Source organism: Sander vitreus, chromosome 1 (genome assembly GCF_031162955.1).
Source record: "Sander vitreus isolate 19-12246 chromosome 1, sanVit1, whole genome shotgun sequence".
NCBI lineage: Eukaryota > Metazoa > Chordata > Actinopteri > Perciformes > Percidae > Sander > Sander vitreus.
The window spans coordinates 30,236,388-30,255,542 of record NC_135855.1 but is presented as its reverse complement, the minus strand read 5'-3'; the positions used below and the strand labels follow the sequence as shown (position 1 = coordinate 30,255,542).

At 40.7% G+C, this 19,155-nt stretch overlaps 1 protein-coding gene across 2 annotated transcripts in view; it reads left to right on the top strand.

Moving 5' to 3' along the window:
* The window catches only part of LOC144519177 (ras-specific guanine nucleotide-releasing factor 1-like), a 31,503-nt gene extending 13,101 nt beyond the window's left edge, over positions 1-18,402 (top strand). The window contains exons 8-27 of one of the 2 annotated variants that reach the window (XM_078252151.1): positions 1,936-2,045; positions 2,246-2,364; positions 3,374-3,534; positions 4,118-4,181; positions 5,187-5,329; positions 5,581-5,663; positions 6,227-6,475; positions 8,762-9,135; positions 9,658-9,779; positions 11,716-11,884; positions 13,895-14,001; positions 14,119-14,231; positions 14,789-14,849; positions 14,982-15,088; positions 15,272-15,356; positions 15,465-15,662; positions 16,859-16,938; positions 17,057-17,174; positions 17,264-17,332; positions 17,842-18,402. In XM_078252151.1, the coding sequence (XP_078108277.1) occupies positions 1,936-2,045; positions 2,246-2,364; positions 3,374-3,534; positions 4,118-4,181; positions 5,187-5,329; positions 5,581-5,663; positions 6,227-6,475; positions 8,762-9,135; positions 9,658-9,779; positions 11,716-11,884; positions 13,895-14,001; positions 14,119-14,231; positions 14,789-14,849; positions 14,982-15,088; positions 15,272-15,356; positions 15,465-15,662; positions 16,859-16,938; positions 17,057-17,174; positions 17,264-17,332; positions 17,842-17,934 (2,625 nt within the window). In that variant the 3' untranslated portion in view covers positions 17,935-18,402. Of the gene's footprint in view, positions 1-1,935; positions 2,046-2,245; positions 2,365-3,373; positions 3,535-4,057; positions 4,182-5,186; positions 5,330-5,580; positions 5,664-6,226; positions 6,476-8,761; positions 9,136-9,657; positions 9,780-11,715; positions 11,885-13,894; positions 14,002-14,118; positions 14,232-14,788; positions 14,850-14,981; positions 15,089-15,271; positions 15,357-15,464; positions 15,663-16,858; positions 16,939-17,056; positions 17,175-17,263; positions 17,333-17,841 lie in introns of both variants that reach the window. The other variant, XM_078252141.1, reaches the window with a different exon arrangement.
* The last annotated feature ends 753 nt before the right edge of the window (positions 18,403-19,155 follow it).

The following is a 19,155-nucleotide window of genomic DNA, read 5'->3' as shown; positions in this document are numbered from 1 at the left end:
TGTGGCTTTTCACATTTTCACATTTCTGACTTTGTATTCTTCTGGCTTGGTCTAAACTGGACCAGTAAGTTCTGAAAGATGGCATTTACAGTTTTCTTCAACTGCTTACACACAAAATCTTTTCATGTCACACGATTTTTGAAACCTCTCACTCAAAGTGCAAAACTACACAGCAAATCTCCAAAACCATAAGCTATTTCTCAGCCTTTCACTCAGTTTTCAATTGCATAAAACACTTTTTTCAAAACATTACACACAATTCTCTACCTAAGACACACAAATCTAACAGGAAGTGACTTGCTTTCCTTTTCTAAACACAACCAATCAAAATGCTACACTTATTTACCAGGGCTCACACACACTCCTCACATGTAGAAACACATTATGCTTAACTGATCACTAACCAATCACTGCTTTAGTATAGGCCTATACAGAGGTCAAAGGTCAGATTACCTGTTTTGAACAACTAATGCCAACAATAGACAGAGAGCAAGAAGAGGAGGAGGGAGAGACAGGGGACGACAATGAGGAGGAGGAGGAGGAGGAGGAGGAAGAAGAGGAGGAAAGAAGAGGATGAAGGAGAGCCATCTCTGATGAGATCAGGGCCACACTTATACATCATGTGATCAACCACGGATTGACCAATGAGAGAAGCCCATCTTGAGTAGCTTTACAATGGCGTCCATACTGCATGCAACTATCTAATGACTATTTCAGCATTACAAATCAATCAGACTTTGTTTTGCACAAAGTGCATACAATCCCCCCCCCCCCGCCCCGACACACAAACACGCACAAACACACACAACACACACACACACACACACACACACACACACACAAACACACACACACACACACACACACACACACACACACACACACACACACACACACACACACACACACACACACACACACACACACACACACATATTCTTTATTCTAAAAATGATACCTTTGGTTTGTAGTTTTGTTTTCTTGTTTCATGCTACTGTATACAACACTGTGCTACTCTTACAAACGTGATGTTTTGTCCAATAAATCATTTCTGTTTTACTGTAACATTACATTGTTGTTTACAGTGCACTTTTCAACTCCTCTAAGCAGATTACTTTCTCTCTAGAACATTGTAAATGTAGATATAGGCCTATGAAAGACAAAAGAGCTTACATGGTATATCCAAAGATTTACTATTATGAAAAAAGTGTTTGCCATTTGATGCAAATACTTCATTTTGAGATGTGTTTATGGTATTTTGAATGCAGTGTTTCATTTTGAAGGAGATGTGAGGCATTTTGCATTTTGTGTGTGCAGTTTTGGGAATTGTGTGTAGAGTTTTGAAAAAAGGAGACATAGTTTTGAAAACGTGTGTAAGCAGTTGGAAAAACTCTAAGTATAAACTGTTGACTTTTAATTGTGGCTCCCTTGTCAGGGCAACAGTTGTAACATTAAAAGCCAAAGTGCATCAATGCATTATCTTTCCAACTTTTGGCTGTTATAAAAAAGTTAATAATTATAAGAATTGGACCATTGTGTGATGTCCCCATATAAATCTTCAGTAATGAGATGACATGCAAACAGTTGTAGCACTTTAACATAACAATTTGGGTTTTTTAAAGCTACATTATCAGCAGAACAATGCTGCTGAGAGTCATGTTTGAAGTTAAGATATAAAAGAGTATGTTGTGGTAATAAAGGAAATATAGTGTTTTATGGTGAAAGTGAACAAAAGTGTCTAGCTCTCTGGTAAACGAGATGAGCTTTCTGTCTTTCAGGCTTCATGACCAACACATTTCCAGTTTTCATTAGAGTCAAGATGCTTGACACTGCTTTTTAAAAAGCTTGAAATCTCTTGTGTACATGTTAACACTAAAATGTTAAAGATACCAATTTCAATAAGTGTGTCAAACATCTTTCTCTTTTCTCTCTCAGATCCCTCGTTACATCCTGACGCTGCATGAGTTGCTGGCTCACACCCCCCATGAACATGTGGAGAGAAACAGTTTAGACTACGCTAAGTCAAAACTGGAGGAACTTTCCAGGTAATTCTACTTTCAGCCAATCAATTAAGCAATTGAAAATATATTGTATGTTGTGCTACATCATATGTTACAACTCAGTGTGTATACATTAATACAGAGATGTCGATCAGATTCATGTAGTGATTTTGTGGAGGGATACTCTTTTGTCAAGGAATTGAACATACAGCTGTGAAGTACCTGAATTAATTCTGTACTTTCAGAATCATGCATGATGAGGTGAGTGAGACGGAGAACATCAGGAAGAACCTAGCTATTGAGCGGATGATTGTGGAGGGTTGTGAAGTTCTGCTGGACACCAGTCAGACATTTGTTAGGCAAGGTAAGTAAGCAAAAATAATGCATTTCTCGTGTTACTCAGGCCAGCTCTGTCAAATTATTTTTGGGGCATTTAGGCCTTTATTTTACAAGACAACTGAAGACATGAAAGGGGAAAGAGAATGGGAATGACATGCAGCAAAGGGCTGGAGGCTGGAATCAAACCCGGGCCCACTGCTTTGAGGAGTAAACCTCTATATATGGGTGCCCTCTCTACCAACTGAGCTATCTGGGCGCCCACACTGCACATTTTGTTGTATTTAACATTTGGTAGAAATAGAAAACCAGATGTTGTGGTTTAACAAGCCTGACATTTTGGAGGGATTTACGGACCATCCAGCAGCTAGCTTAGCCTCAGTAACTGCACACTGCTTTCCAGAGGACCTGATATCAAAAGCACTTTTTGTATGTACGTCAGTAAGTTAACGCATCACCGTTGATACCGCTGTAGTCTCGCATTGCCAGACCTTACTCCACAGTGCTGTGGAATCAAGTCTGGCTACACCATGCAGTGTCTTCATGGAAACTGTTGCATAACTGAGCGTATAGGATGACTTAAACACAAATGCACAAATGTGTATTTTAAATTGAAGAGCAATAAGCATGCTGGCCACCAGTGACTGACCTGTGCAAAACAATATACCCTAGGGGCAGTTAGTTGTCACACTGACAAAAGAAGGAATGTATTACAATTAAATAATTATTCTTCTACATACATTAAATCATCATACTCACACATCTCTTCTGCAGTCTTTTCTGTTCTCACCAAGATGTTCGACACCTTCCTCTATCTCTGCAGACGTGAAAACAATTATTACTGATGCACACATCATTAAATTATTCCAATAAAAGGCTTTCGCAGGTTAAACACTAATTATAAGATCAAGATCGAAGTCAAATTTTGTGTGTGTGTGTGTGTGTGTGTGTGTGTGTGTGTGTGTGTGTGTGTGTGTGTGTGTGTGTGTGTGTGTGTGTGTGCATGTGCGTGCATGCGTGATGCTGACACTCCACAGGTTCCCTGATCCAGGTCCCGATGAGCGAGAAAGGGAAGATCACGAGAGGCCGACTGGGCTCTCTGTCTCTGAAGAAAGAAGGCGAGAGACAGTGTTTCCTCTTCTCCAAACATCTCATCATTTGTACCCGAGGCTCCGGTGGAAAACTTCACATCACTAAGGTACAGTAGGATTGTAATCAGGACCTGATACAAAATTTACAACCCAATAAATTGAGGTAGACTTTTCTTAAATTGTCCTATAAAATGAATCAAACCTTTTCTAAAGTGATAGAACCTATTTCAAGCTATTTGGGAGTTTGGAATTAAGATTTCCAAATTTGAGGGGTGAGACATTGTTGACAACTGTCATGTACCATCAGTCTTTCAAATTTGATATATCGGTCATATGTGTGTGTTTGTTCATTATCAAGCATGATAACATAATATACATCTCTTTAAATAAAAGTACACAACGAGGCATAGAATGACATAACGTAACGTAACATAAATTGATAATTATCAAGTATAATATGATATATACATAAAATAATAATCATCTAGTTTATCTTCTTTTCTCCAAAAAATATTTTAGTCACATCAAATCATAACATTGACCCAGGTTTTAAATGGCCCTGGTGTAGACATTAACAAAGTCAGTACCTTTTTCAGCAGCATTTGTTAAGATTTCCTTAAAAGCATACAGACGCCTCCACAGTCTATGAGCTGGTATCAAACTGACTGTGACCTTTTAACCCTGTTACAGAATGGAGTGGTCTCTCTCATTGACTGCACACTGATGGAGGAGCCAGAGGGGACAGACGATGAGTGTAAGCTACTTTAAATGTTTCTTAATATATTTTTAATACAGTATGTACTGTAAGTAGTAGTTGAAACATAAAGCTATGGAGGATTTCTGTTAATATAGCTCAATAAACTATTGGACTTTGCATCACATTCTCTGAATAATTACAAATTTACCAAAGACAAACCGTATAACAGTCACTGATCAAAATTGTAATTGTACTATTTTGTGCAGAGTATTTCCCTAATGTTACCCTGAGACCGAGCACTTGCATCATTTCTACCTTTCATTCCCATAGTAACTATTAACTGTGGGGTATAGCAAACAGTGAGCATTTAGAATAATTCAGTATAATAAACTGCAGATAAATAACATGTTACATTCCTTTTCTGATGAGTGAAGTTTTTCTGAGCCCTTTGGGTGCAAAGACTGACAATCCTCCATAATAATCCTGTTCACATGACTATCCAGAGAGAGCTGTAGAAGATATTATTTCTTGATTCACCACCATGAAATTCAACCAAAACATTCACATTCATAATTGTTGACTGGTTTCACAGGATTCAATCAAGAAACCACAATGGATCATTGGGATTAATAGTGTGGTTGCATGCCACTCTTTCTAAATTAGAGGCTGCAGATGGAAAACACATATCTGCTGCGGCCTTTAAATGATTGTAGGGATTTCATCTTCAGAAGGAGAAGGCTTTCATTCAGTGTAAAGGCAGGTTTTTGATAATCATAGATAGATTCTCATAGGATGGGGTTTTTCCTAATTGTCAGGCTCTTTCAGACATTTGATGTTAAATAATTCCGAATGTACTGTATAAGTCAACATAAAAAAGAAAACAATTACTGAACTTAGTGTACTCAAGTGTAATTTTTTTTATTATTTCATCATTTCTGTTGTTTTGTAAGTTCCTCTTTCTTCTTACAGTGTTTGCTCTCAGTTATATATATATATATATATATATTTTTTTTTTTCCCCCTGTCATAGTAAAATGAAGGTTGTTGAATTTGTGCCTTGCAGCCAAAGGGGAGCGGAGTGGGCAGGACACAGAGCATCTGGATTTTAAAGTGATGGTAGAGCCCAAAGACGTCCAGACCTACACCATCATCCTGGTGGCTTCATCCCGACAGGAGAAGACAGCGTGGACAAGTGACATCAGCCAGGTACGTGTCCTTACCTGCGTGATAAGACTGAACATGTTCCATCCAAACTCACAGCAGGAGTGTGAAATGCTGATTTGACTTAAGCATCATTAGATGAACTCAAACTAAAATTAGAGCTAAGACTGTACACTGCAAATGTATTACCAAGATTAGAACAGAACAACTCCTATGGCTGTTAGGGGTAGAACTCACTCACCCCCTTGGTTTGTTATACTCACAGAGAGCCTTTTCTCTGTCTGCTTGCCTTACAGTGCATAGACAACATCCGCTGCAATGGTCTGATGATGAACGCCTTTGAGGAAAACAGTAAAGTCTCCGTGCCACAGATGATTAAGTGAGAGTCTGCTACCGTGCAGAAATGCATACATTATACATGCCAAAACAGAGATTAGCATTACATAAATACATGACAAATGCATGAAAAATGCATGAACATGTGTGCCCAAACTCACACATTTGTACATGTAAGGGCCCTCAATGACATAACATAATTCCCATGCTCTAACCCTAACCATCACTACATGCCTAACCCTGACTTAAACCTAATGTAACCATTAGCCTTCAAACAGCCATTCAAAGTGAAAACCAGACATGTGTATAATTTAAAAAGATCTCCTCATTTTCAAGGTCTCTCACACACACACACACACACACACACACACACACACACACACACACACACACACACACACACACACACACACACACTGATTATTTCATAGATTTTAAAGTGTTTTTTTTCCAGTGGGGATATACCCAACCCATAGCAATGTTAATGCTCTCCCCAATGACCCACATGTGACTAGAAATGTGTACTAACTGGAGGTGGGCTGCATAAGTACTGGGAGCTAAATCCCTGTGAGTCGCATTCCTAACCTCAGTTAAACCCGAACGCAGGTCAGACACCAGCTTGTACTGCGATGATGTCGATATCCGCTTCAGCAAGATGATGAACTCCTGCAAGGTGCTGCAGATCCGCTATGCCAGCGTGGAGCGTTTGTTGGAGAGGCTGACCGACTTGCGCTTCCTTTCCATCGACTTCCTGAACACCTTCCTCCACTCCTACCGCGTCTTCACTAGTGCTGACGTAGTACTGGACAAGCTCATCACCATCTACAAGAAGCCCATCAGTGCCATCCCTGCACGGTGAGTGATCCCCTGAGTGAGGCAATTCCAAGAGGTTTAATTAGGGATTTTATGTGTTCACTGGTATGAAATTGTCCCCACTACCATATTTTAGTTGCAGGTTAATATAGAAAGTTTAAAGGTGGCACCTTTCTGTTGTGAATCCAACATTTTATGTCTTGTTTTGCTTAATCTGTGTGTACACATTGTCTTATTTGTTTGGTCATTTATTATGCCAAGATGACATTTCTTCACCTCATATTTACATTATAGTCGGTATGCTTGGTTTTGATTCCAAGTCTGTGGATTGTGGGAACGTCTTAAGCTCTAGTTCATAAAAAAACCTTTAACTTTGATGTACCAGTTGCAAACACTGCTACAAAGATAGATCTTATTAGTCCGAATGGCCAATCCATGTAGCTAGTAGTCTATATCCTTGACGTTTCACTTCAGGAGTTGCTCAGTTTCCACCAGAAAATCACTCATTTAGGCTGGATATCCATTGCCTTGGGCTTCCTTTGTGTTGGCATTTTAAACTCTGGTCGATTTATGAGGACTATGGTTAACCTTTTCTCAGATATCTGCAAGGTAAATCCAGGCAGCTAGCTAGACTCTCTGTCCAATCTGAGTTTTCTGTTGCATTACTAAAACAACTTTTAAACGTACACGTTCTACCAAAACAAGTTCCTTCCAAGCCTATTTTGCAGCGGCACTGCGGATTTTCTCTGGTGCTTAGCACCGCCAAAGATGATTGTGATTGGTTTAAAGAAATGCCATTAAACCAGAGCACGTTTTCCTCCCATCTCCGAATGCTATGTGGAGTGGAGAGTTTGGAGGAGAGTCTGGCAAAGCGAGACTATGTAGCTAGTGACACCTGAAAAAGGAACAAAGTTTTACATTTCCACATAATTTTGTCCTGAGGGTGCAGCAACAGTGCTGTAATGGTGCAGTGAAAAGGTGGGACTTCCCCGGTGTCTGGATTTGTGTTTGCTCTCATGTGGGCTGTCTGTAAGCAGCCCATCATGCTATCATAACCTATCCAGGTGAGAAGCGACTAGAGGAGAGGCAGTGAGAGGTCACACCAACACATCCACTCCTCTGTCTTCTGTCCACCATCACAGTTAATTGGGTCCTGCATCCACCCACCTCTACCTAACCCCCTTTTTTTCTCATTCCACTCTTTTACCCTTTTCCATTCTCTCACTTTTCTTTTTCTTTCCACCAGTCTGACCATTCCTCTCTCCGCTGCGCTGTCACCATGGCAACCCTTCACTCTGCTGCAGGACCCCACCCTCTCCCTCTCTCCTCGACTTCTCTTTCCCTCCCTCCCTCCCTCTCTCCCTTTCTCCCATCATCTGCAGCAGCTGTACGGTATTAAATATTGATGGTGGTGTTTTGCACCCAGACCCTGCTCTTCTCTCCTCCTCTCTCCTTCCTTCTTTTTGTCTTACTCCTCTCACTTCTCCTGCTTAGTTATCTCTTCTCGTTTTTCCTCTTTCCCGCTTTACTTGTGTTGTTTTTTGACTCTCCACTTTGCTTTTCGAGCTTTGACTTTCTCATTTTCTTTTTGACTCCCCCTTATCTCCCTCTCCTTTAGTCTATACTCCCAGCCTCCCCATTCTCATCTTTACCATTCTCATCTCCTTTCTTTTGCTGTTTTGCAAATTTAGAAGAGGAGACACAACATGGCAGCAGCTAACACCATACAGGGCTGGAGGCTTCCCATTCGCCCACTCTCAGTCAGTAGCCCTATGGTGGAATCCATATCCACTATGTTGCTCCTCTCTCGCCCCCTCCCTCTCAGTCTCACTGTTTTTGCCCCTGCTTTTTTTGCACTGCACCTCTGTCTCTTTCTCACACTTTTCCTCTCTCTCTCTCTCTCTCTCTCTCCATCTCTCTCTGGCTTCCCTTTTCTCTCTGTTTCTCTCTCCCCATGTCTCTGTGGGCCTCCCCTGGGCTGGTTGCTGTTGGCAGCACCCGTGCCTCCCACACTGTCACTTGACATGCTATTTATAGGCCTTCAGAGGGGGTGGCTCTCAGTGCAAGGAGGATGCTGTCTTAAACAATGTAGCTTAAATAAAAGAGGCAGGAGCTCCCGAAGAGCCCTATGGTTTATGTGGTCCCTCTCTGCTTCTGTGTACAGATACCAAGTACACCATGCACTCCCATTATCACTATTTCTCTCCTATCCTCTCTTTCCTATTCAGGTCACCGGAAACAACTAGTAGTTTAGTAGTGAGAAATTCTCTACTTAATGTTCATCCTTCTGTCTTTTTCTCCTGTCTTTCATTCTCTCCTTTCCTGCAGTTCTTTGGAGCTTTTCTTTGCCAGCAGCCAGAGCAACAAACTCCTCTATGGCGAGCCACCCACATCGCCGCGTGTCAGCCGCAAGTTCTCCTCCCCTCCTCCTCTCTCCATCACCAAGACGTCCTCGCCCAACCGCCGTCGCAAGCTTTCGCTCAACATCCCCATCATCACAGGGGGCAAAGCCCTGGACCTGGCTGCACTCAGCTGTTCTCCCAATGGCTATGCAAGCATGCACTCCACCATGTCACCCTTCAGTAAGACCACCCTCGACATCAACAAGCTCTATGTGTCTAGCACCGTGGCCAGCAAAATCCCCGATGAGGGAGAGACCAAAGCGGAAGGCAAAGCTGAGGAGTCTGTCCTCAACAAGCAAGGTCAGAATCACTGTCCAAGGGATTTTGCTCAGTTTTAATGAGGTTCACTTGTAGTGTGGTAGGATTTTTACAAGCCCACTGTGATGCTCGCATCTTGTATGTATCCTCTATTCATACTAGAGCAACTTTTACTGTCTATCCCATTAAGCTTAAAAGTGGTACAGATGTATGTTATGCATATGTAAGAGGTCTAAAAGAAAATATAATCAGCTTCTTTTAACAGTATCCTTTGAGCCTTGAACAGCAAAAGAACAGCAGTACATGTATTCCTGTTTTTTTATACTTAAAATCCAATTTAAATGTTTTAATAACAATGGTATAAGATGAAACTGACCATAATTATTGACCATAAAGATTTGAAAGGTTTCTTTTTCAGCCTAAAATTTTGCTCATTTTTCATCTGCCCCAATCTCACCATTCCCAGCTACCCCCAAGCCCAACCCAACAGTTATGCCCATACATTTCTTCTTCTTCTTCTTTGCTGCCTTTTTTCTCTTGAAGTGAAAAACTTTTTTTGTCCAGATCTGTGTGTCAGAGAGGAATGCGATGGGGAGCCGAGTCAGAGTGACGAAGCAGAAGCAGAAATGTCTCCTCCCAAATCACCATCAACACCCAAGAACGTCAAGTCCAAAAACTCTGGTGCAGTATGACTTTGTCTCTCCGCCATTGTGTTGTGACCTAATGTTCTGTTTAAGGGGTTCTATTTCTGAGACACTTTTGGAACATCTTGTGATCTACTTTTGAATCCCAACCCACTAGTTAAAAAACAAAGTAGTTGGCAAGAATGTAAAAGCTGGCAAACTACAGTAGCTTAGCTCTTTGTGCTAGTGACATAGAGTACTTGCAGTGGAGTGTCTTGGCGAATTAGAATATGAAAAAATCAAATCAATAATAACAGATCATGTCAATATCAAGAACAATCATTCCAACTGGCAGATTGCTGAGGATTTAAAAACCACATAATATAAAATGAGCAGTTAAACTGAAATGAAATCTAAAAAGAGCAATTGTCCAGTGGAACTGCACTGAAAAGACCTGAAGCAGAAGTAACACCAGTTGGCATTCATTTACAGGTTACTGTTCAAGAGCCAGCAGTGACGGTGTAGTAGTGACTACACAGAAGTATCAAGCTGAAAGCCATAGTTCAACTTATTCACTTTCTTGCAGAGTTAGATGAGAAGATACCAGTCTCATGTCAGCAAATATATGTAAATAACCCCAAGTAAATCCTCAACATGTTGTTAATAAGTTAACAGATTTTGCTACACAATCTTTGTGTTAAGCTAAGCATAAGGTTGTGAGTTTCAGATCTATTTTGACCATCCAGCAGAGTCAGATTGTGCGTGAGAGGTTTAAAGAGGTTGAGATGAGAAGAGTAATTCTCTCATAGAGTTAAATAAACCCTGCTGCAGTGGACTGTAGCAAACTTTTTTTTTTAGAAAATGACAAACGTAACTATAGCCAAATAAGGTCTTGATAAAAACCACCCACATCCTCCTGGCCCTCCCCATACCGCACAGATAGGGGGCATCCACCCCGTAGGTAGTCAGGCACAATTCATCCCCAGTGTGTTCTCTTCCCACGGTGCTGGATACAAGGGAAGCCAGTGCCTTGTGTGAGTAGGTGGAAGGAAACCTTGTACCTTAGCAACGATGTGCATGTTCTTCTAAACCGCCCCCAGCTGAACGGAGGAAGGCAGAGAGGAAGGGAGGGAGTGAAGGAGGGAGGCAGAGGCAGACACAGTGGAGTGTACACCGTCACTGCCACGAGCTGCAGGACACTCTGTGCTGGGTCTGTTTTAGCTCTCTGTTGCCCTCCGCTGGTCAACAACTTAGTTTAATTATACATATATACATATATATAGTATTTATCCACAGCACTTCACATAAGGAATCAAATCACCTTTAATCACCTCACTGATGAGCCACCCTTAATTTCCATTTCAGCGATATCCTGTCAGAGGCTTGGAAATGTTTACTGTAAGGCAGGGATCTTTTAACGTTATTTAGGCCAAGGACCCCTTAGCTGAAAGTGAGACGGAGCAGGGACCCCCTACTACATATTGTATAAAATTGAGTTGCATATTAACCTGGGCCTACAATAATGCGTAGGGCGGCCTAATACCTTTATACATAACTCTTTATGGTGCATACAATACTAAGCTATTAAATAATAAATATTGACATAATCATATATTTATACATCATGTTTTAATGTTAAACATACGCACAGTGAATCCTTCTGGCTATCTTACCTATAGGCAATGTTGTGTAAATAAAAAAATAATATATTGGACTCATGTTTTGGTATATTTTCATCCATCCATCCATCCATCCATCCATCCATCTTCATCCGCTTATCCGGGGTCGGGTCGCGGGGGTAGCAGCTCCAGCAGGGGACCCCAAACTTCAAACTTGTTTTGGTATATTTTCAGACATATTTTATTTTTTAAATGATTAAACAATAACTTGGTGCCCTCCTGCAGTAACTCTGAGGACCCCCTAAGGGTCCCGGACCCCCTGTTGAAGATCTCTGCTGTAAGGGTTGTAATATTGGTGTTTTGTTTCCCTATCTATAGAGTTTTCCCTGTTTTCCTTCAACAATGGCATGGTGGTGTCATCTTGCCGGGAGCTGGACAATAACCGCAGTGCCCTTTCTGCTGCCTCGGCCTTCGCCATTGCCACCGCTGGTGCCAATGAAGGCACACCAACCAAGGAAAAGTACCGTCGTATGTCGCTTGCCAGCACAGGTCAGTCACATGAGGGGATGCTACTTCTGTTGACCAATACAGAGGCTTGTTGAGGACTATTATGGAATTAAAAGTAAAGTACTGTAATGTGATTGCATAAACAGTAGCTCAAATCTAGTTTAATCACCACAAAAAAACTTCTTGATTATGACTTTGTATTTCTGGTTGGATATTTAGCCATAGTGACATAAAGCATAAAGCAGTTTTATGCCTCATTACCACAAGGTGGCCTCCAAGTAAATTAGAAATGGAAAGTCCTCTGTTCATTTCAGTGCAATTAACTCATATTATTGTTGTTATTAGGGCCCCAACGGTGCCCAAAGGAACCTATTGTTTTTGGTCAGATTATTATTATTTTTCCCAATTCTTCGTTGCATTTTTGAGGGGGTTAGCATGCACGAAAACTCACAAAAATTTGCACACATGTCACAACTGGTGAAAATTGCAAAGTTCTGTAGTGATTGGGCTCCCCCCCTAACGTACGCCTTAAATTGGACAAAAGTAATAAGTTAATATACTAACTTTTGAGGGAACATAGGTCTCATCTTCAAGTCCATGGTGCTAGTTTTAGAAAAAATTACAATATTCTAAAATTTCCGAAATGTTGGTTTTCGTGTAAAAATCTTCATTTTACAAACACTTGTTTGAGGACTTTAGGATGCACGAAACCTCTCAAGATTTTGCCGTCATGAGCACAATAGTAAACTCTTTCATCTGAATTCACATTTAGGTTTGGGAGTGGTATGGTTGCTCTATAGCGCCCCCTAATTGGTTTTAGCACTTGGGCACATTTTTGACGGCCTCAATATATACGAAAACTCACAAAAATTGGCGCCCACATAAACACCTGGGAGCTTTGCGAGACTGTACAGCGATTTGGCCCATACCTGTAAGCGGGCTCCATAGCACCCCCTAATGCGTGGAAGGCCTTAACTTGGACATAGTTGCTCCGATCTTCACCAGATTTAATATCCATATTGGAGGGGGCTGTCGAAACAGGAAGTTGCGTATCTTACCAAGATTTATTCCGATTGACACCAAACATGACACAGTTGTTCCGCATAGGGGCTTGAGCATCCATGCCAAATTTAGAGTGAATCGGCCATTAGATGGCGCTGTTAGAATTTTCTTTATTAATTAGCCACATCGCGATATATGGGAAACATACTTTGTCTAACTCCTCCTGGGCCGTGAGTCCAATCTGCACGACAACTTGGATATATACTCGGTGGACCCTCGTGACTAAAAGTTATCAAAAGAATTTTGATAGCTAAAACAATGCGCAGGTTATGGAGGAACAACTTGCTGTAGGTGGCTGTTAAAACATGAACGGTTGTATCTTGGCAAAAGTTATTCCGATTTACATGAAACTTAGAATGTGTGGTCTACATGTGATGTTGCATCTGCCAGTACCCCTGACTGCAAGAAGGCGAGGGCCCGTTCATCGCTGCTTGCAGCTTTAATTATTATTATTATTATTATTATAATAATATAACTTTATATTCACTCTTGTATTAGGAAACAAACTGATAATTTTACCAAGTGAACAAGTTGCATTTTTTTCATTGATTTAACTACAGGTGATTGTTGTTCTGCATGTGGCAAAACTACTAAGTGATCAACTGTAAACTACTTGTTTTTTCACTGCCTAGCTCAAGTTTCCTGTATGCAGGTTACTGTAATATGCTGGCTTCATCCACACCACATCCCTAATGCTGTTAGTTTTTGTACTTTGTACTGTAATATTTAGAAACATTGCACAGCAAGAGTAAAGTCTGGGGGAATGAGGAGGATACACATATGACTCTGGCAACGGCATTTATATTTACATACATACATCATTTGTTATTAAAACTGTTATTTAAATAGATAAACAGTTTTCTTCTGTATCTGGAAGCAAAATAACAAAATGTAAAGGAAATAACCAGTATTCAGGTAAAGGTAATGGTGACATCACACAGCTCATTGCTTTGTGGTGTGGGAATTTAGTTGGCTGTCACTTTGGTCCAGGTTTTCCTACAGACCAGAGGAATGGGGATAAAGAGTTTGTTATCAGGAGAGCTGCCACAAACAGAGTCCTGAATGTGCTGCGTCACTGGGTCTCCAAACACTCGCAGGTAAAGTTCACCTTCCCTTCTATCGTTCTTTGTTTCAATATATCTTTTGGATGCATTTGCAGAAGAAAAACAACACTTTCAACCAAACTCTGCTGTTGTTCCTGTGTATGTCCTCAGGACTTTGAGCTGAACACAGAGCTGAAGATGCGGGTAATTGGCTTCCTGGAGGAGGTGATGCATGACCCAGAGCTCCTGACACAGGAAAGAAAGGCAGCTGCCAACATCATCAGGTTGGGTTTCTATAATCAACGCTTCATCACACATACAGTCATACTGTATTTGACACATCTGTTTGTCAGCTTCCTGTAGAAAAACGTATTTCTGATGCCAACTGAAGTCATGGTAATAAAAACTGCAAGTGGAGATACAGTAGATCACAGGTCCTGGCCTAAATCTAAGCCCTGGTGGACCTACACAGAATGTACATGGACACTGACAGTGGACCTACAGAAACTATAGAAACATTTCCTCTTTTCTTCTGTGCAGCAGTTTCTGAATATCCATTAAGTATTTTCTGTTCCTCCAGGAAAGACAGAACAGGCTTTTACATTGGTACAGCATGGCAAAACTAGAGCGAAACGCCAGTATGGTGTGCGATCCAACCAACCTGTCAGCATGCCCTATTGATACTAAACATTATCAACCCGAGGAGCTGAAGCCAAAAGTGCTTGTAACCAGTAAAAAGTTGGGCACTTTTGGACAGGTCAAATCTATTTATGTCTACTCAGGTAATGGCAATTATGGACAAAACTGTCAAATAATGACACTTTTCTCTTTTTGCATGTAGGACTCTCACTCAGGAGGACCCTGGAGACAACCAGGTCACGCTGGAAGAGATCACGCAGATGGTGAGAGAAAGATTACAAAAGCCCTTTCAGTATAAAATAAACCCTCTTACCTCTTGAAATGACTGTGCGTCCTGTTGAAATGATTTGTGCTTTAGTTGTGATAATGCTTTTCACTGCATGTCTTTGTGTCAGGCCATGGAGGACTGTAAGACTGAGCCGTTTGAGAGCCACTCTGCCCTGGAGATAGCTGAGCAACTCACACTGCTCGACCACCTGGTCTTCAAAGTCATCCCATACGAGTGAGTACACACACATACAGTACATGTGTACGTGCATGCACACACAAACGCACAAACACAGGCACTTGGTCTATACAATAAAAATGATGAAGGCTGAGTGGGAGGGTGAAGGGAAGCACACATAGTGCATTTTGGTGTGTTTTTCCATTGTTGATTATTTGAAAAAAATATTTTTTTCTGCAGGGAGTTCTTTGGTCAAGGCTGGATGAAGAATGACAAGAATGAGAGAACTCCCTACATTATGAAAACAACCAAGCATTTCAACGATGTATGTGTTTAGTCTGGTATTGTGATTAAAAAAGATAAATGTGTATTATAGATAGATAGATATAGAATTTATCTATCTATCTACGTATTTTTCTCTTTTTTTTGTCAGATCAGCAACAGGATCGCCACAGAGATCCTGCAGTGGGACGATGTCAACCTGCGAGTGGGGGTGATTGAGAAATGGGTGGCAGTGGCTGACATCTGTCGCTGCCTCCACAACTACAACGCCATGTTGGAGATCACATCCTCTCTCAACCGCAGCTCTGTCTTCCGCCTCAAGAAGACCTGGCTTAAAGTTTCCAAGCAGGTATCAGACATTTCTGACATTTTCTTCCAACGTGAAGTTAACTGGGTGCAACACTTTCAGGTTATAGCTTAATTGTTCAAGTAATCACAATCAAGTTCAGCTGGCCCTAAAGGAATAGTTTGAGAAGTTTGATACCACTCTAATGTTTGTACACTACCAAATATAATCAGTGCTTAATTTGTAAAGTGGGAGGTCCCGGAGCACAGAGGGGGGGTGGATCCGGCGACTCAAAACGGGGGTTGGAGGTAACGGAACAAAAAACTAATTACACTGCCTACGTAGCTTCTCTGACTAAAAAAACCTAAACGCTGTGTGTACATCAGGGCAATGTTTATTTTTATTTCAGAACATGGACTGCATCAGTGCGAAATGTAAAAAGATACACTGCAACAATCGTTTTCACAAGCAGCAATTATCCATCGGACTATTAAATTAACCCCCACCGTGGTCTCCACATTCTTGATCGGCAGAAACTTTTTTTTGCTCGTTTGGGATCCAACGTATTTGAAAAAGTTAAGCAAACTTTGTTGTCTTTTTGACATTTTTCCCCTGAGTGAAATGAGGCTATTAACAGCAATCTCAACCAGCACAAGCGCTTGTGTAACTTGAAGTGCAGCGCCGCGCTGTTTCTGGCAGTAACTTCCTGGAGTTTTGTTGCCACTGTGAGGTTGCCAAGCAACCAGCGGAGACTCCGGGAAGTCACTGCTCCCAGAAATCGTTTCAGCACACAACTCCCCGTAAAATCCCAACTTGCCGTTTTTAAGCGTTGCTTTTTGGACGGGTTAAACATACCAGATATAATTGGTTAATGATTAAGCTTTAGAGGTGCTGGACAGAGCCTGGCTAGCTGTGTCCAGTCTTTATGCTAGGATAAGTTTTTCCTGGCTCTGGCTTCACATTTAGCGTAGGCTAAAAAATAGTATCGATCTACTCAGTTCTCCAAATGGCAAACTATTCCTTAGCTTTTTTCCTCGAGCCATAGTGAGCAATTCAAACTTTCATTTTTTTTTTTTAAATAACTTTAATTGTATAGAAAATTAAACAGGGAATTTAGTAAATGAAACCAAATGAAGGGAAGACAATTTCCTCTTAGGGAGGCTCATATTTGTAATTTTGAATAGAATTGTCCTCAGTTCATAAAACTTTAATAAAGATTGAGACGATTTCCATTACATTTTTGCTTTTCCATCTTCTAGACAAAGACTGTGATCGACAAGTTACAGAAGCTGGTGTCATCAGAGGGGCGTTTCAAAAACCTGAGAGAAGCTCTGAAGAAGTAAGTATTTAGAGCGTTTTACTTTCCTGTGCTCACACATTGTGGTGGAGAAGTTTTATATATTCCTGTTTACGTTTGCGTACTATAACTCTATATCTGTCACGTGTCTCGTCCTCAGCTGTGACCCTCCCTGTGTTCCCTACCTGGGAATGTACCTGACTGACCTGGCCTTCATCGAGGAGGGAACACCCAACTACACCGAGGACAACCTGGTCAACTTCTCCAAGATGAGAATGGTAGGACACCAGTGTACTGAAGTACACACAATAACATGCGCTTTAATATTGTTTCTGTCTTATATTTTTTTAATTTCATTTGTCTCCAGATATCTCACATTATAAGAGAAATACGGCAATTTCAGCAAACGGCTTACAAGATTGATTATCAACCAAAGGTGAGGGTGAGGTTATCTTTTTGTCGGTATTGTTGTATTGTATATTTTATACTTTTTTTCAGGACTTTGATGACATGTTTGGCGGTATTACTTTACTATTTTTGCAAAGTCATTTTAGTCTTCCTATTGATATAAGTCTGTATTGTTCAATAAAAGGTATTTCCCTTAACAGTACTCAAAATTGGCCAATTAAATTGTAAAAATCAACAAACTTATTGTATTTTTTTCTGTTTAACCAGAATAAAGTGGCGGCATGTAGGAGGCAAGGTTAAAATGTATGATCCACAAGCTACTAGGAATAATGTGCATCTTTGATTGCTACTCAGTGATTGCCTGTGACGACCTGACAATGATAAAGACAACATAATTGTATATTTGCTTAATGGGAATTGTTTCTTTTTTTTATTTTCTTTTTTTGAGTATACAGCTTACATTTCAGTTTGTTTCAGATATATATGGCATCTTGAGACACTCATTTTGAGTTTTGTCTATGTTCACTATTGCTTTAGGTTGCAAAGTACTTGCTGGACAGCAGTTCAGCACTGGATGAGGAGAGCCTTTACGACGCATCTCTAAGAATCGAGCCCAAAACTTCATCATGAAGAGGATCTCTCTCTCTCTCTCTCTCTCTCTCTCTCTCTCTCTCTCTCTCAATCAAATCAAACCTCATATTGATCAAGTTTCAAGTTATTGCATTATTTATTACAATTCCAGAGAAGCAGTTGTTGGCAATGAAAATCTTGGATCTCAGGCTCCGACCAACAATGCTCATTAAATATATATAAAAAGAGGGGTGACCTGTAGCGGCCCAGGTTTGAATCCGACCTAAGGCCCTTTGCTGCGTGTCATCCCCCATCTCTCTCCCACCTTTCCTGTCTATACACTGTCACTATCATAAAAAAGTCCCCCCCAAAAAAGAAAAAAAAGAAAATCACCCAAGTAGAAATTGGCAATCTAAGACATAAAATACTGCATACATCATAGATCCCTATGATGTATATACTATAAAGTATATAAAATAAAATAATATAAATTTGTAGTAGACAGTAATTGCAACATGAATAAACTAAACAAGGATCTAGTAAATATGTATGCATAATGATAAATAATGAATATATATATATATATATATATATATACAGAGATGTATACAGGACTGTGTAAAACAGGAAGTGAAAAGTATATATAGGTAACGATACTGATGAGCTCAACAGTTCAGCAGTCTTATGGCCTGTGGGATGAAGCTGTCCCTGAGCCTGGTGGTGCACCAGCACATGCTGCGGTACCGTCTGCAGGGGTGGTTGGGGTCCCTGACAATCCTTTTGGCTTTCTTTCTGCACCGCTGGGTGTAGAGGTGCTCCATGGATTGCAGCTCCGTCCTGGTGATGAGCTGAGCAGTTTCACCATCCTCTGTAGAGGGCAGTGCAACTGCCATACCAGGCGGTGATGCAGCCGTTGCAGTGGAGTGTACAGAAACAATATATCATAATGTACATACTATTATTTGTATTAGACACAGTAGGCTGTGCCCTTCTAGTATGTGGTCCCCAATGGACTCGTTCTGTATAATCGTTATTAGAGACTGAGTAGAAGCCCAGAGAGGTTTTATTTATATAGTTACAGAGTATTTATATGTTATTTATCGTCTTAAATACCATTTTATGATAGTTATTTTCAAACAGAATACACACATGAGAGTGCATACAGACAAGCTATTTAGTCATATCCTATTGGGAACGTGCAGTACATAAAAAGCTCTCATTCATGAAAAATGGGGGTCACATTTAATGATGATCAACTCCCACTTTTCTGCACAGATGTCA